This window comes from Hemiscyllium ocellatum, chromosome 36, assembly GCF_020745735.1.
Source record: "Hemiscyllium ocellatum isolate sHemOce1 chromosome 36, sHemOce1.pat.X.cur, whole genome shotgun sequence".
Taxonomy (NCBI): Eukaryota; Metazoa; Chordata; class Chondrichthyes; order Orectolobiformes; family Hemiscylliidae; genus Hemiscyllium; species Hemiscyllium ocellatum.
The window spans coordinates 27,827,855-27,844,431 of NC_083436.1; the positions used below are offsets into that span (position 1 = coordinate 27,827,855).

The following is a 16,577-nucleotide window of genomic DNA, read 5'->3' on the forward strand; positions in this document are numbered from 1 at the left end:
ACCTCTGGAACAGGTGGGATTTGAACCAGGGCCTCCAGGTCCAGGAGTAGGGACACTACAACGAAACCACAAGAGGGCCCAAACTGTTGTAGAGTATACCTCTGAAACAGGTGGGAATTGAAGCTGGGCCTTCTGGTCCAGAGGTATGGACAATCATGTTGAAGTGTTTATTAATGTCAGGTATTAGCCCATTTGTATTTTAAAAAATGTTGGAACAAATCTCTCTGCAACCACAGAGGTTGAGGTATAGCTTAATATTTTGTTTTGTTGCATAGCGTTTTTGTAATGCATTTTCTTTCTTTTCTTGCTATCCTGTGTATTTTAGGATTCAAAATGGGTGGAAGATAAGCAGTTACTCTTTAGAAACAACCAGGAACTTTTAGAAAAGGTAAATGATCCATTGGATGTGCCAAATGAAATTTCATCACGTCTCTGTTGTCTCACACAAATAATGTCTTGTGAGGATGTTTAGCACGTTCATGTCTGACTGCTTTGGTTAATGGAGGATGGGGAGACAGCAGTGTATCACATTTAACTGAACTAATCTAACCTGTTAATAGGTTTCTTACTGGGGCCATTTTTGATCCTTGTACTATACACAGATTTTCATTTACCCTTTTTTGTTAGTGATTGTACTTGCATTGATTTTTTTTTGTGCTTGTGAACTGTATTTTCTTGGACACTGTTACAATCAATCTTAATTATGAAAAAGGAAAATCAGGTTACCTTCTTGCTTATTTTATATTTCCCCCTTGATAATTGCAAATTAACTCATGACCTGATAGTACTCAACAATTCAGAGTGAAATTCAGCTGTTGGTACTGTTAATGCTGCCCTGGGAGTAGACATCAGTAACAGTTAGTTTGCAAATAGTGATCTGGTAGTACAGAATTTGGGCGCTTCTGAGAACTGAAAACCCAGGTTGTTTTTTATTTCAACCATCAAAGCATTGTCCCAAAAAATGAATGAGAGAGTAGCTGTCACTGATTTTATTGAGTTGAAATAGGTGCAGTGTGTCTATGTTTTCTTTCTGTGTGCAAAGAATAGGGCTCTGTGTATCAATGTATGTAGCACCAGTGCACACAAATGTGACACAAAATTAAACAAACTTGTCAGTTAACTGTCAATCATCATTAACAGGTGCATTATACATGGCAATGCCTCTACCAATCAAGGTCCATTTGCCAACCAACTTGCACTCTGCTCTCATACAGTATAAATGTTGTTTCCCTCTTACTTTAGTAATTCTTACAAATGTCCTGAGTGCAAGATCAAATACTTCAACAAAATGTCTTTCCTTCAGTAATTTTTAATATTGGTTTAATTTATTTTCACCATCTATTTATCATTTCCTGTATGGATGTAAGTGTGTTCGCTGAGCTGCAAAGTTCGTTTTCAGACGTTTCATCACCGTACTAGGTAATATCATCAGTGAGCCTCAGGTGAAGCACTGGTGATATGGCCGGCATTTTGTTTATGTGTTAAGGGTTCCTTGGGTTGGTGATGTCATTTCCTGTGATGATGTCATTTTCACATGGTATTTCATTTCCTGTTCTTTTACTCAGGGGGTGGCAAATGGGATCTAAATCATTGTTTTTGTTGATAGAGTTCCAGTTGGAGTGCCATGTGTCTAGGAATTCTCATGCGTGTCTCTGATTGGCTTGACCGAGGATGGATGTATTGCCCTAGTCGAAGTGGTGTCCTTCCTCAACTGTATGTAAAGATAGTAGTGAGAGTGGAGACTGTCTTTTTGCATGGCACTCCAACCGGAACACTATCAACAACCATATTTAGAGATGCTTGGTAACAAGTTTAAGAAGCACTGGGAAGCTCTTGGTGAGAGAGAAAAGGCAGGAATGGATTGTTGAAAAGAAACATTTTTGATGTCCCCAGTTGAGTCTGTAATGTGCCAGAATAGATGAAAACTGAATGGCCCCTCATCAATTTCATTTGTTTCTGTGGGTGAATGAAGAGTCGCAAGGCATCACAACTCTCCTCATAATGCTGAATACATGCCTAAATTTCTGGATTGGGGCAGGGGTGGTGTGCAATGGGTAAGTGAGCAGGTTCAGTGTCACCTGGCTGTCCGCTGTTACTTCAGCAGAAGCCCTGAGAACATGTAATAGCAACATTTTTTCAGATTTCCGTGTGTTTTCCAGTAACACTGCAGGAGAAAATTGAGGGAAGTCACTGCCCCACTGTGAGTCACAAATGGTGGGTCTCAAACTAGTGATGATGAAACTGCATATTTCAACAAAACTGCACAGCATCTAGAGCTGGCTCACACGCACCCTTTGCACCTTCCTCGTTCCTACTTTCTTATATTTAATTTTACACCTTCTAAATATTTCTACTGATGGGACATTGTAACAATCCTTTTAGAGAAAAATTACTTTTAAGAAGAAATGTGAATTCCCAGTAACTGACTGAAAGGATTACATAAGATTTCAAGCTTTACCTAGAAATCAAAGGCAACATTGTCTGAGCACTACTCAGCAGGCAACTTAATCAATAATCTACAGATAAGTAATTTCCCATTTTGCTTAAATAGGACGAGAAGTCTTCCTCTCGTGAGATACTGAGACAATACGTATTTCTCCAGGAACCAGTACAAAGTTATGCTCAGCTCCAGATGGTTTGTTTCTTTTGATTCAATTTCCAGCCACATAACTTCTAATCCCAAGAAATTGCCTCCAGTCTGAGGGTTATAATACGGATTCCTACTTCAATCTCAAGTTAGGTGAATCTTCCAGCCTCATTAACTCCTCACAGATGTGGCTTTTTTCAATCTGAGCATGAGCTCCTATCCACATTTTGCATGCTCACTGCCAGAGGAAATAGTTTCTCTGCTTTAGCACAGGATTGGTTGCCTCTGTCTTCCTACCGATTTTCTTCCAGATTCTTGCACTTGGACTTTTTCCCAACCTTCATCTAAATGGCAACATGTATCATATGTGCGTTACATTGATATAGAAATGACAGTTAGCTATCTTCAAGATCCCCAACTCCACTCAAGTCTGGAAGTAAACAAATAGTATCAAGTACAGTCATTTGTGGACACTAATTTTCCTAACATCTTACTGTGACACCTGAAAACTGAGGGGCAGGTTTTTGCTCCCAAGGCATATTTATTAAGCACCGTGAGTCCCAACTTTCACTTCAGGAAGGCGGGGGCATTGTAGAGTTGGGTGCATCAATAGGAGCGGGGGCAGGTGAGTGAATACCAGGGTGCACTGCTGAGAATGCTCACCTTAGTTCTCTGGGACTTCATCCCTTCTGCTTTACAAAACTATTAGGTACTCTCACCCTGATCCCTCACACAGCTTTACTCCTTCCCCACCTCCACCCATTGACCACCATCGCACTTCCATGCCAACTCTTGGGTCTCTTGCCACCATGCATATACTCACACTTCTCCTCCATAGCCTTGGTTGTGATTCGACCGGGAAGGGGGAGGGGGGAGGGGGGGGGAGAGAGAGAATGCATCAATGATCACTCATTGGACTTTGAAAGAGGAACACTGTAGACCACAGGCCCATGGAAGGTCTATGACACAGGCATTCGTGCTGTTTACTCCCTGGCCTTCCTACAGCATTGACCCTATCTGTACATGGCACCTCCCTGCACAGCCACTGCTGGATACATCTCTCACAACTGTACCCTTGCATAGAGGGAGCCAAGCATTTGGGATATTGACCTTATGTGTCAGAAGCACCTGATTCCATGTGCTCGCATTGTTCATCCTGCTGGCAGATGGTGCATTAGGCTTTCTGCGCAGACCTCTGTCCATTACTGGTTATGCAGGGCCATGAACTGCTGTCAGCTGGAGTACAATTCATTGAGAGCCCACACAGAGACTCTAATGCAGTTTCAGGCAACAGTGAGGTGCATGAGCCTTGGTAGGAGGTCGGTACACTAACAGAGATTAGTGAGGTAGCAGAGATGGCATTAGCCTGGCAGAGCGGAGATTGTGATTGCCTTTCCTTTTGCATTGCTGGCCGATCCTCTGCACCGATGGAGGTGGCACTAACACAGGTGATGATCTGAGACTAGACTGGCCGGGTTTGGTGGCACAGCCTCCTCTGTCAGTTTTCCAAGAAGCAGACACCACTTCTTTGCACTATGCCATCCACTAAACCTCCCCCTAGTCCCTATCAGAGAAGCACGGCACCATCTTGTGCTATGCTGCAAATGTTTCTCCGAGTGAGCAAGAGCGTTTCAGTAATTCCAGTGCTCATCCACTACGGCACTTTAAAGGCAGCATGGCGTGCAGGGGGTACTGGTCTTTGGGCAGATGTATGCTGAGTGGTGAGTTGTTCTGGGAACTGCGTGTGGTAAGATAGAGCTGAAATCAGACATGAGAGATGCCAAAGGGGCGTGGTCAGTCAGTAAAGAGGTGAGTTTGGAAAGATAGGATGAGAAAGCTTGCTAGGACACTTTCATGGTGTGGAAATTAACCCATTTGATCTATGGCTTCTTTGAGCTGCAAGAGTTTGTAAGCTCAATTTTCAACACGAGATTGTGATTTTAATTAGCTTGTACTTTAAAACACATTTATTTACTTGCCTAGGGACCATCAGTCAGAGTTTTATTCTGTGAAAGTGAAGACAGATTGAAATCCCACCACACTTATCACTTTAACATGTGCTGTCAGTTTAATTTTGTTCCATCAATATGATCCAGCTATTAAAAAAAATGCATAGCCCATTATGTATGCATGCACTGGGAGTGGAGCTGTGTGGTTGGAGCTATAATTAACATCCTCTTCTAGGCTGTGCAATGCTCTCTCCACCTTTTTAATGAACCGATCACAATGCATCCTTGTTCTTGTCACACCGATCCTGTCATTTCGGAGTTACCTTGCTTTGCGTATTCATGATTCCTAAGAAGATTGTGATGAGCTCATGCAACAACAGGCTTACATCCTTCTGAATCCCTGTAAGATGGAGGCTTGCATGGAGTACCTTGTAGTAGAGGTCACATGGCTACAACAAACCAGGAGGCACATTGTGACAAGACTATATTTTTTGTCCCAAATGATGATCACCCCCCAAAACCTCTTCTAGAGATATGGCAGTTCTCTTTTGCCATTACAACTGTATTTAGAAGCATTGAGCTGAGCTGATGCTTTTTCTGGTTATTTGAATGTTTTGATCAGTTTGTCTTGCCTTGTAGTGTTCGGCTTGTTTTGACAGAATCATTTTAAGCTTCTGACAGCCAAGACTAGAAGCCCTTCTCTTTCAGTATTAATGACAGCTAATCTTTCAACATACTCAGTTCATTCACTCCTGCTCATGTGCTGGATGACGAGAATGCTATTTTACTGTCCTTGGTTTACATTCTGTTGTTAATGAGTAATTCAAAGGGAGATTCACTTTGTTGTGGTTCTGTTTGCCGAGCTGGGAGTTTTTGTTGCAAACATTTCGTCCCCTTTCTAGGTGACATCTTCAGTGCTTGGGAGCCTCCTGTGAAGCGCTTCACAGGAGGTTCCCAAGCACGGAAGATGTCACCTAGAAAGGGGACGAAACGTTTGCAACAAAAACTTCCAGCTTGGCGAACAGAACCACAACAACGAGCACCCGAGCTACAAATCTTCTCACAAACTTTGGAGATTCACTTTATCCATTTAGAGTCTGTCATATGCTTGTCCTGAGATTGTATATTCTGGAAACAAAATGGCAAGAAAATCGACCATCTGAGAATCTAAGCCGATGTTTAAAATAAAATAATATATTCCAATATTACAGGATGCAATTATTTGTGCAGTGGTTTACCAGCAGCTTCAGCAAGAGTCCAAAAGATTAGAAAAACTCCCATTGAAAATCTGGGCTAATTAATAAGGCTTCTCAGAGATGGGATGAAGAGTGGGCCATTCAGCTCTTTGAGCCTCATTTCTCATTTGCTTAGATTATAACTGAGGTAATCTTAAAGCCATTTACCCACCTTGGCTATTAATTGATGGTCATACTTAGCAAAGGTATATCAGTCTCAGTTGTTTTCAGATAAATTTTCATTTGATCAAATTCAGTATCTTTTTGGCAGAACAAGCTTCAGAATTCTGCTATACATTGTTTGCAGACTTCCTCGTGGCACCACCCTAATCAGTCTAAGAGTGTATTTGCTACTCCTTATTCTAAACAAATTGACCAGAGAAAATAGTATCTTTCTATCGACCCTATCGAATCCTTTTGTAATCTTGACCAGTAGACAATGGGTGCAATTGAACATTTGAACATGCCCCAAAGTTTGAGAGAAATGTTTCCTTCTTCAAGTTTTCACTCAAATTCTGTTCCCAATGAGTAATTCAAAGAAAGGTCAACTTTATCCATTTAGATTGGCTGTCATCTGCTTGTGCTGAAACATGTACATTCTGAAAAACAAATGGCTTGGAAATCGACCGTCTGAGAATCAAAGGCTATGTTTAAAATAAAAAATATATTTTGATGTTATAGAACACAATTATTTTGCGGTGGTTTACCAGCAACTTCTGTAAGAGCCCTAAAGGTTAGAAAAGCAAATTACAAACATTTGGCACAAACAAGCACAATTAAACAATATTTTTGAATGTACTTGTTTTATTTAAAGTAATGTCCTTGATATTTTAGGGGTGGTAACTTCATGCAGTTTATTAATATAGCTGTAATGGGTTTATCGTTAAAGTAACCATTTAATTAGTGTCCATCACCTGAGAGTAAACCAATTCTAAATAACAAAAAATGGTTGAGAAAAATCAAGTGCTACTTATTTTGAATCAATGAATCCCTACAGTGTGGAAGCCGGCCATATTGACGCTCCAAAGAGCATTCCATCCAGACCCAGCCTATCATCCTGCATTTCCCATGGCCAATCCACCTAACCTGCACATCTTTGAACTGCGGGAGGAAACCCACACAGACGCGGAGAGAATGTGCAATCACCACACAACCTGAAGGTGGAATCAAACAGTGTCCTTGGTGCAGCAGTACTGCAGCACTGAACCATCATGTTGTCCTCTGGTATACATGAATCACATTTCTCTTAGTACATTCAAGAAAATAACATCCAAAAAGCTTTTATAGCTCGTAAGTTAGTGTCCATGTGCTCAAAAATGCTGAATTTTTATTGTACTGCAAATGGATTCAATAAGCAGAAATTTCCAGTCGTGATTAATTCATACTTGGGATATGGCCTGTTTTGTGGGTTGGGTAGGTACGAAATTCTAGTGCAGTGTTTTTCCCACTAGTACACTGGTAAACTTCATTTGCAATTATGTTTGGAATTCTGCAATCTTCTGCATTGAGTCAGGTAAATTACATTGTCTGAAACAAAAGGCATACCTGATTGGAAAATCCAGGCCTCAAAATCTTCCGTTGGTCACTGTTGGTATAATTTTGCATCAGACACCCAAAGGGTTTGCTGAAATTTGGTTATTTGTTGCTTTAAAATGAAGCCATTTTGAAGCCGTGGCTGTTTAAAAAAAATCTGATAAATTCCAAAATCTGTACATACACTTCTGAATTATTTTACAGATTCATAAATTGGAACAGGAAGAATTGAGACTACAGAATGAGATGCAAGATGCAAAGGACCAGAATGAGCTGCTAGAGTTCAGAATCTTAGAGCTCGAAGTAAGACATTGTGTTTGTAAAGTGTCAAATGGAGCAGACATTTATGAATCAAAAAGGAGAGCATGTGTGCAGTAATATTGAATGTAGTTACATGTGTTCCAGTACTCACGAGAACTGCCTTTTATTAATGTGCTACAATTTCACTTCAGAAGAAGTGAGATGTCTCACAGCCCGAATTTTTGATGTCAAAAAATATTTGAAATATATTACGAAGAATTGTTAGAGATTGATTGAAATGTACAGAGATTATAATTTATACAAATATTTATAGTGAAATTTTTTTTGCACATAATAAAAAGATTTTGTTTTTGCTCCTAATTGCATTCATCATTTGTGTTTCATAATCCTGCATTGTTCATCAATCACCACAGTGAGTCCAAGTTTGCTTCTGTTACCGTACTTCATATGCATTAGGGTTTTTAATACACTCCCATTATGATTTGCTTTTGTTTTACTTTGAATAATCTGGTGGAAAGCCAGGAGCTTCACATCACAGCCATGGTGTTCTGCATGTAATTGAACTGCATTCCACACACAATTCAGTGCAGGAGATACTGAGGAGCTAAAAAACATAATTGAGAAATGTAACACATTTCTTTCATGCAGAAAGAAATATGACAGTAGGCATGAATACAGCTAATCCACCAAAATGCAACAAACGTTTCTTCAATTCTATCACAGAAGTGTATATTTCTTTAGAACTATGCTAGATTTTCAGGGAGTGATTACATTAAATGTTGCTTTGTGGCATGTACATCACACTGTGATACCATATATGTTTTTTTAGAATATTCATCTTGTCTTTAGTTTGGCCTAACACTGTTGCATTGGCAAGTAAATGTGGTGCAAACCTTGTATTTCAAAACTATGCAGGAGCACTAACCCAAAAGCTTTGTTCTTTTTTAGTTGTTGATTAAGCTCACACGATCTATTATTTTCCTATCGTTTTTGGGAGACTCTTCCTCACGTTTGAGCATGACTCCATTGAAATCCATTTATTTCCAATATCCCTGCTTTTCCATCTGGTTCATTTCAGCAGCAGCATTCTTCCATAAGCAAGTTGTAAAGTAAGTATGGAAAACATAGTTCAAGTAGTAGCTAGCATTAGGTTTTCTGGTAGACAACCGAAACTGTAAACTTTCCAGTCGTTGTTACGTCTGCGAAAGTGGTTTCACCGAATACTCCTGAGCTGAAGATTGTTAATTGCTGTGATGTTGTATAAAATCATCAACTATGACCAAAAATCAAGTTAAGTTTTGACACTGATGGTGAGATCCTTTTCCTTCTAAAATGTTTCATTGCTTAAAGTAACCTTAATTGTGCTTTAATGAAAATTAAGAAAGCTGTTTGCAGTTTATTCAGATTTTACCCTCAAACTGTAAATATTAAGACCAGAGAGTACCAAAACAAAAGGTGAATTGGGGAAGTGTTTGATATGAAATTGAGTTCACAGCAGTTAATACATTTCAAAGCTTGAATGTCATGCTATGATCTTAATATCTTATAGAGGATTTTTTTTTCTTCATAATTGTGACTTGGATCTGATGAGACTTGTTTCCTGCCTGCAGGAGCGGGAACGACGATCACCAGCCTATAACTTGCATATATCAGCCTTTTCTGAGAGTGGAAGTGCCCTTCAGCTCTATTGTCAACAAGAGGGTATTAAGGTAAGATTTTTCTTCATCAGAATTTGTCTTGTCTGTGGCACCAGAGCATTATAGAGTGTATCTCACATTTTTGGATATGTTCTACATTTGAATCGTGTGTCAGTTGCAACATGACAAGCTTAAGTCTTGGGTTACGCAAGCTTTTAAGGTTTTCTGGAGAAATGCAGAAAGATGTGATTCTGTACAAAGATGTGGAGGAGACTGTATTGAATACAAATAAGCTGTGAGATGTGTCTGGCAAATGTGAATAAACCTTTGGGCAGCGTGGGTGACTCTGTGGTTAGCACTGCTGCGTCACGTGCCAGAGACCCAGGGACTTTCATCGTCATTCCTGATGAAGGGCTTACACCTAAAATGTCAACTCTCCTGCTCCTCGGATGCTACCTGACCTGCTGTGCTTTTCCAGTGCCACACTTTTCGACCCCAAAATGACTACTGGACTACTTTACGTCAGTCTTCATTAAATTAACAATGATAACGAAGATCGCAGTAAAAGGGAAGAACAAATTATGGATAAGATAGCAATTATTATGAACTGAAAGGATAAGCATTGTTGAAAGATGATAAGTCACCTGTTCTACTTGGAATACATCCTAAATCACTGAAAGAAGCCAGGGCAGAAATAGACAAGGCATTGGTCACGATCTTTTACTTTCTCATTGAATAAAGAAATAGTATTGGAGAACTAGGAAACTGTTAATATAATACCACTATTTAAGAAAGGGGAGATGAATAAACCAGGAAGCTACAAACCCGACATATATTGGTGACAGTTATTGAAAACAATTATCAAGGACTAAAATATGTTTCATTTTGAAAGGCATGGGTTAATTAAGGAAAACCAATCTAGATTTGTTTAATGCAAATCCTGAATGCCTAAATTGGCTGAATTCTTTGATAAGGTAACAGAGAAGATTGATCAAGGAAGTGCAAGTGTTATTGTCCAGAGCAAACCGTTCAAAGACATTCAACAGTGCCAGTGTAGGAGAATTGGTAGAAGCTCCAGGAACTTGAGACAAATCAGGACTGGACACAGGCAAGAGCGACCCATCAGCATTTATTGCTGAAGAACTATATACATGGAGCATTGCTAGTGACTTCTGTCATGTAACCTGATACCATCGTGGAGTACCTTAAGTACATGCTCAAGATTTACAATCAAACTACTGGTTAACCCTTTACCCTCCTCAAAGGAGACTTATTAAGAAGATGAAAGATCAAGGAATTAAGAGGGAGGTGGTGTTATGGATTCAAAATTGGTTCCATCACAAGAAACAAAGGATGGTGGTGGATTTGTTTTTTTATATATAGATTAGCTTGCACTGGTGCTTCCTGATTGTCACTTTTGGATCCATTGCTGTTTTTAGTCTTTAGAAACTGTCTCGTCTCTCTTGGGGTAGGGAGCAGCCTTGTAAAGTTTGTAGATGATCCATGGCAGTGAGGATAGTCATAGACTTCAGGCTGACATAGTCAGAATGATGTACTGAGCAAGAGGCGTTCAGTGATGAGAAGTGTGAAGCGATATACTTTAAGAAGGCTAATGTGGAAAGACAGTGTACTATAAATTCATGATTTTGAAAGTGTAGATGAGCAACGGGAGCTTGGTGTTCATGTAGACAAATTTTTAACCATGTCACAACAAGTTGGTTAGGTGAATAAAAAGCATTTGTTTATTTGCATTTATAGAATATAAAAGCACAAACATTATGCTAGAACTTCTTAACCTAGTCAACTGGACTATTGTGGATAATTCTCTGCACCAGACTTCAGGAAGGATAAAACTATCTCAGAGAGAGTACAGAGACGATTTACCACCATGTTATCAACAACGAGGGATTCTAGTTTTGGAGAGAAGTTGGAAAGGTTAGGATTGTTGAAAGATAATGAGAGGTTTTGAAAGAGTAAATAAAGAAAACTTTTCCCACTGGAAAGTAGTTAATTATCAGAGACCATAGATGGAAAATCCTTCACACAAGAAATGAAGATAAGTTGAAGAGTATGTTTTCACTCAAAAGGTTGTTAGGATCTGGAACTCTCTGTGTCAAAAAATGGTGGAAGCTGATTCTATAAATAATTCTGAAAAAGAATTGGACAGGTCCTCAATTTGGGACTTGCAGGATGAAAGAAATAAGCAAGGAAGCAGTTTGAATGATTCAATGCTTACAACCATGATTACACTTCAGTGGATATAACTTCCCTACACACAAAATTGGCTGAGTGCTGGGAAATAGGCGAATAATGTTTACAGGATGTTTCTCAAGCTAAAGGAAGGGCTTGTATTGATAATCCTCATGGCTCACTGTTGCAGGCCTTGTTTTTCCTCTATCGATATTCTGGACCTTGGAGTACACAGTAATAAAGTTTGTGGATGATACAAAACTGCAAAGTTCATTAAACTGTGAAAAATGACGGTGCAGAATTGCAAAAGAACATAGACACATTGGAGTGACCTGATAGGCAGTAGATGAAAGTCAATGCAGAATTGTGTGAGGTGATACATCTGGTAGAAAGATGGTGGAGAGTTAACACAAAATAAAGGCTATTATTGTAAAGGGGGTGCAGGAGCAGAGGGACCTGGATGAATAGACAAGTCATTAAAGGTAGCCTGATAGTTTGAGAGAGCAAACAACCAAGTTCAGCATGTCCTCGGTTCTGTTAACAGAGGTACAAGAACAAGGAGATGATGCTGAACTTTTATAAGACACTAGTTCAGCCTCAGTTGGAGTATTATGTCCAGTTCTTGGTGCTGGGTATAGGAAGGGTATGAAGGCATTAGAGAGAGAACAGAAAAGATTTATGAGAATGTTGCAAGGGATGAGGATTTTCAGTCATGAACATAAATTGGAGATGTCAGGTTTGTTCACCTTGTAGAAAGATGACATGTGATGGAGTGAATAGGGTGAAAATGTCCCCACTCGGGAGAGAATAAGAGTGCACAACTTTATAGTAATTTATAGAAGAAGCAAAAGTGAGATGAGGAAAATCATTTTTATGCAGTGAATAGTTAGGTTCTGGAATGCACGGCCCGAGGGTATGGCAGAATCAAAACATTCTAGGGGAAATTGGATGCTTATTTGAAAAGGAACATGTGCAGGGTGACAGGGCAGGTGCTCTGTTGAATTACTGGTGCAGATTTGGTATTAGAACATAGAACATGGAAAAATACAGCACAGTACAGGCCCTTTGGCCCTTGATGTTGCGCCGATCAAAGCCCACCTAAACTACACTAGCCCACTATCCTCAATATGTCTATCCAATGCCCGTTTAAATGCCCATAAAGAGGGAGAGTCCACTACTGCTACTGGCAGGGCATTCCATGAACTCACGACTCGCTGAGTAAAGAATCTACCCCTAACATCTGTCCTATACCTACCACCCCTTAATTTAAAGCCAAGCCCCCTCGTAATAGCTGACTCCATACGTGGAAAAAGGTTCTCATGGTCAACCCTATCTAAACCCCTAATCATCTTGTACACCTCTATCAAGTCACCCCTAAACCTTCTTTTCTTCAACGAAAACAGCCCCAAGTGCCTCAGCCTTTCCTCATACGATCTTCCTACCATACGAGGCAACATCCTGGTAAACCTCCTCTGCACCCGTTCCAGTGCCTCCACATCCTTCCTGTAGTATGGCGACCAAAACTGCACACAATATTCCAGTCTTATACAACTGCAACATGACCTCAGGACTCCAGAACTCAATTCCTCTACGAATAAAAGCCAGTACGCCATATGCCTTCTTCACAGCACTATTTACCTGGGTGGCAACTTTCAGAGATCTGTGTACATGGACACCAAGATCCCTCTGCTCATCCACACTACCAAGTATCCGACCATTAGCCCAGTACCCCATCTTCTTGTTACTCTTACCAAAGTGAATCACTTCACACTTCCCTACATTGAACTCCATTTGCCACCTTTCTGCCCAGCTCTGCAGCTTATCTATATCCCGCTGTAACCTGCCACATCCTTCCTCACTGTCAACAACTTCACTGACTTTCATATCATCCGCAAACTTGCTCACCCAACCTTCTAGCTCCTCCTCCAGGTCATTTATAAAAATGACAAACAGCAATAGTCCCAAAACAGATCCTTGCGGAACACCGCTAGTAACTGCACTCCAAGATGAACCTTTACCATCAACTACTACCCTCTGTCTTCTTCCAGCCAGCCAATTCCTAATCCAAACCTCCAACTCACCCTCAATGCCATACCTCCGTATTTTTTGCAGTAGCCTACCATGGGGAACCTTATCAAATGCCTTACTAAAATCCATATACACCACATCTATTGCTTTACCCTCGTCCACCTCCTTAGTCACCTTCTCAAATAATTCAATAAGGTTTGTGAGGCACGACCTGCCCTTCACAAAACCATGCTGACTATCCTTGATCACATTATTCCTATCCAGATGTTCATAAATCCTATCCCTTACAATTCTCTCTAAGACTTTGCCCACAACAGAAGTGAGACTCACCAGCCTATAGTTACTAGGGTTATCCCTACTCCCCTTCTTGAATAAGGGAACCACATTCGCTATCCTCCAGTCTTCTGGCACTATTCCTGTAGACAATGAGGACATAAAAATCAAAGCCAATGGCTCTGCAATCTCCTCCCTTGCTTCCCAGAGAATCCTAGGATAAATGCCATCAGGCCCAGGGGACTTATCTATTTTCATCCTTTCCAGAATTTCCAACACCTCTTCCCTACATACCTCAAAGCCATCCATTCTAATTAATTGTGACTCAATATTCTCATTGGCAACAATGTCCTGTTCCTGAGTGAATACTGACGAAAAGTATTCATTCAGTGTCTCCACAATCTCTTCAGCCTCCACACGCAACTTCCCACTACTATCCTTGACTGGACCTATTCCTACCCTAGTCATTCTTTTATTCCTGACATACCTATAGAAAGCCTTTGGGTTTTCCCTAATCCGACCAACCAAGGACTTTTCATGTCCCCTCCTTGCTGCTCTTAGCTCTCTCTTTAGATCCTTCCTGGCTACCTTATAACTCTGAATTGCCCCAATTGAACCTTCATGCCTCATATTTACATAGGCCGCCCTCTTCCCTTTAACAAGGGATTCCAATTCCTTATTAAACCACGGCTCCCTCACACGACCCTTTCCTCCCTGCCTGACAGGTACATACTTATCAAGGACCAGCCTCTTTCTCTGATGTAACAATTCTGTGATTCTGAATAGTAGTCCAATCGCTACTCAGAACTTTAGTTGATATGAAACTGTGAAAATTGCTATAGAAGTTCACATTCTTTCTATTTATCCATTATTGGATATTGGGAGTGCCCTGTGCCAACTTGCAGATCGACAAATTTGGCCCTTGATTTTCCATCCCCCTTCTCTCCCTGACTACCCTTTCCCCATCCTGCCCTTCACCTTTCTCCCTGGATCCTGTCAGTCTGCATGCTTCAGTAAGTTTCCAGAATTATCTGAGTCCCAGGCCATCCACATTCACATTTACTCCTGGGCATCCTGCTGTACTGGCAATGGGCGCCTGGCGGTGCTGGCAACCTGCTAACGGCCAGCCCCTTTATGGGGCTGAGTGTACTCTAGGAATGAGACTGAGGTCTCACCTCATGATAATTAAAAACCTGTCAACTGAAGAATGATTCAGAGTCAGACTTGGTTGAGTGATGCTCTTGCGAAAGGTTAGGGTTAGCGTTAGGCTTTGTTCATTGCTCTTGTGAAAGGTGTTGGGATGTTTCGTTGTACTAAAGGTGTTGTATAAATGTGGGAATTTCTTGATGATTATGCCTTGTTGTTCTGGAGAGGAGGCTCATTGGCAGAGATCATCTTGACCAAATTGACTTGTAGCATGTTCCAGAAGTTTCTGGACTACCTTAGGAAGCCTGCTCTTGTCTCCTAAATGTCTCCTTAGACTTTACAGTAGCTGAGAACTGGCTTGAGACTTTTGAAGATTTGGGATGACTTCAACCAGAGTTCTCCCTGGATTCCAACTTAATGCACGGCTGGAAATGGCATGAGCTGATAACTGCTGCCTAACCTGCTAAGTGTAGTCAGCATTTTCTGATTGCATTTCAGTTCTCCAGCATCTGTAATATTTTGCTTGTACATTTGACGACCAATATTGTTTCTTCGAGTGCGTAATACAATCATTTTCAAATGTTTTCTCACTGCAACCTCATTTCAGTGCTTGAGGGTTGAGACAACCCCTGTGTGCAAGTTGGGTGAGTGAAATAGGGTGAGAGCTGTTGAGTGAAGGAGAGGAAAGTTGTCAAGTGGGCACATTGGAGAGATGGGAGTGGGGGTGATTGTGGGAAGAGTTGTTGAGTGGGGCCTTTGGTTTTGCTCACAATTGTTCTGATATTCTACTGGGGCCTTAGAGCTAGAAAGCATGAGCAAATAGGTAAGGGAACATTCCAGGATTGTCCTTCCATTTACCACAATGTATTGTGGCAGCATGTTGGTTATGTGGTTAACATTACTGCCTCACAGCACGGACTTGGGTTTATTCCAATCTCAGGCACCTGTGTGGAGTTTGCTTATTCTCCCTGCGTCTGAGCGGGTTTCCTCCGGGTGCTCCGGTTTCCTCCCACAATAGAAAAATGTGCAGGTTAGGTGAATTGGCTATGCTAAATTGCCCACGGTGTTCAGGGATGTGTATGTTACATGCTTCAGTCAGGGATAAATGCAAGAATAATGGGGAATGGTTTTGGATGGAATACTGTTCGGAGGGTTGGTGTGGACTTGTTGGGCCAAAAGGCCTGTTTCCACACTGTAGGGATTCTGTGATTCTTTGCTTCTATCTCTGAGTTTGTTACAAGCACATCCCAGTTAGATAAATCAGCGTGCTGAACAGCTAATCAGCATACTGAAAAAATGACAAATCAAGATGCTGACCAGTTGATAATCCATTTAGAGGTTAAAGTTCATGTCCCAGCACCAGTCACATTGCTGTGTTGGAACCTGTGACCCCAAATAATCAGGCTGTGACCCCAATGAGGGTCATGACCCATGGTTTGATAGCCCTTCCATTAAAAGTTTTCAGTAAAACCTGCAGCTATAAAACTTTTGGAATAAAGTATATCTTCAAGAAGCATAATGAAGAAAACTTAGCATTACCAATCAATGGTTAATTACTTTTATTTGTTTTTCATTTCAGTAATTGTTTCATTTGACTGTTAGATTGATTTAATTCTTTATGAATGACATTAACCCTTTCTTTCAGGATGTGGTTATTCCTGACCTAATGAAGAAACTTGATATCCTGGGAGATAATGGGGTAAGGTTACGTCAGGTCAGCATGGCTCATCGATGTAAT

At 40.7% G+C, this 16,577-nt stretch overlaps 2 protein-coding genes across 2 annotated transcripts in view; both read left to right on the forward strand.

The window, feature by feature from the left end:
- LOC132833424 (janus kinase and microtubule-interacting protein 1-like) overlaps positions 1-7,843 on the forward strand; it is a 272,965-nt gene extending 265,122 nt beyond the window's left edge. The window contains exons 13-14 of the mRNA XM_060851673.1: positions 326-388; positions 7,509-7,843. Coding sequence (XP_060707656.1) covers positions 326-388; positions 7,509-7,682 — 237 coding nt within the window. The 3' untranslated portion in view covers positions 7,683-7,843. The remainder of the gene's footprint in view (positions 1-325; positions 389-7,508) is intronic.
- Positions 7,844-8,601: 758 nt separating this feature from the next.
- Positions 8,602-16,577, forward strand: part of LOC132833289 (janus kinase and microtubule-interacting protein 2-like) — a 79,048-nt gene continuing 71,072 nt past the window's right edge. The window contains exons 1-3 of the mRNA XM_060851453.1: positions 8,602-8,674; positions 9,176-9,274; positions 16,485-16,538. Coding sequence (XP_060707436.1) covers positions 16,506-16,538 — 33 coding nt within the window. The 5' untranslated portion in view covers positions 8,602-8,674; positions 9,176-9,274; positions 16,485-16,505. The remainder of the gene's footprint in view (positions 8,675-9,175; positions 9,275-16,484; positions 16,539-16,577) is intronic.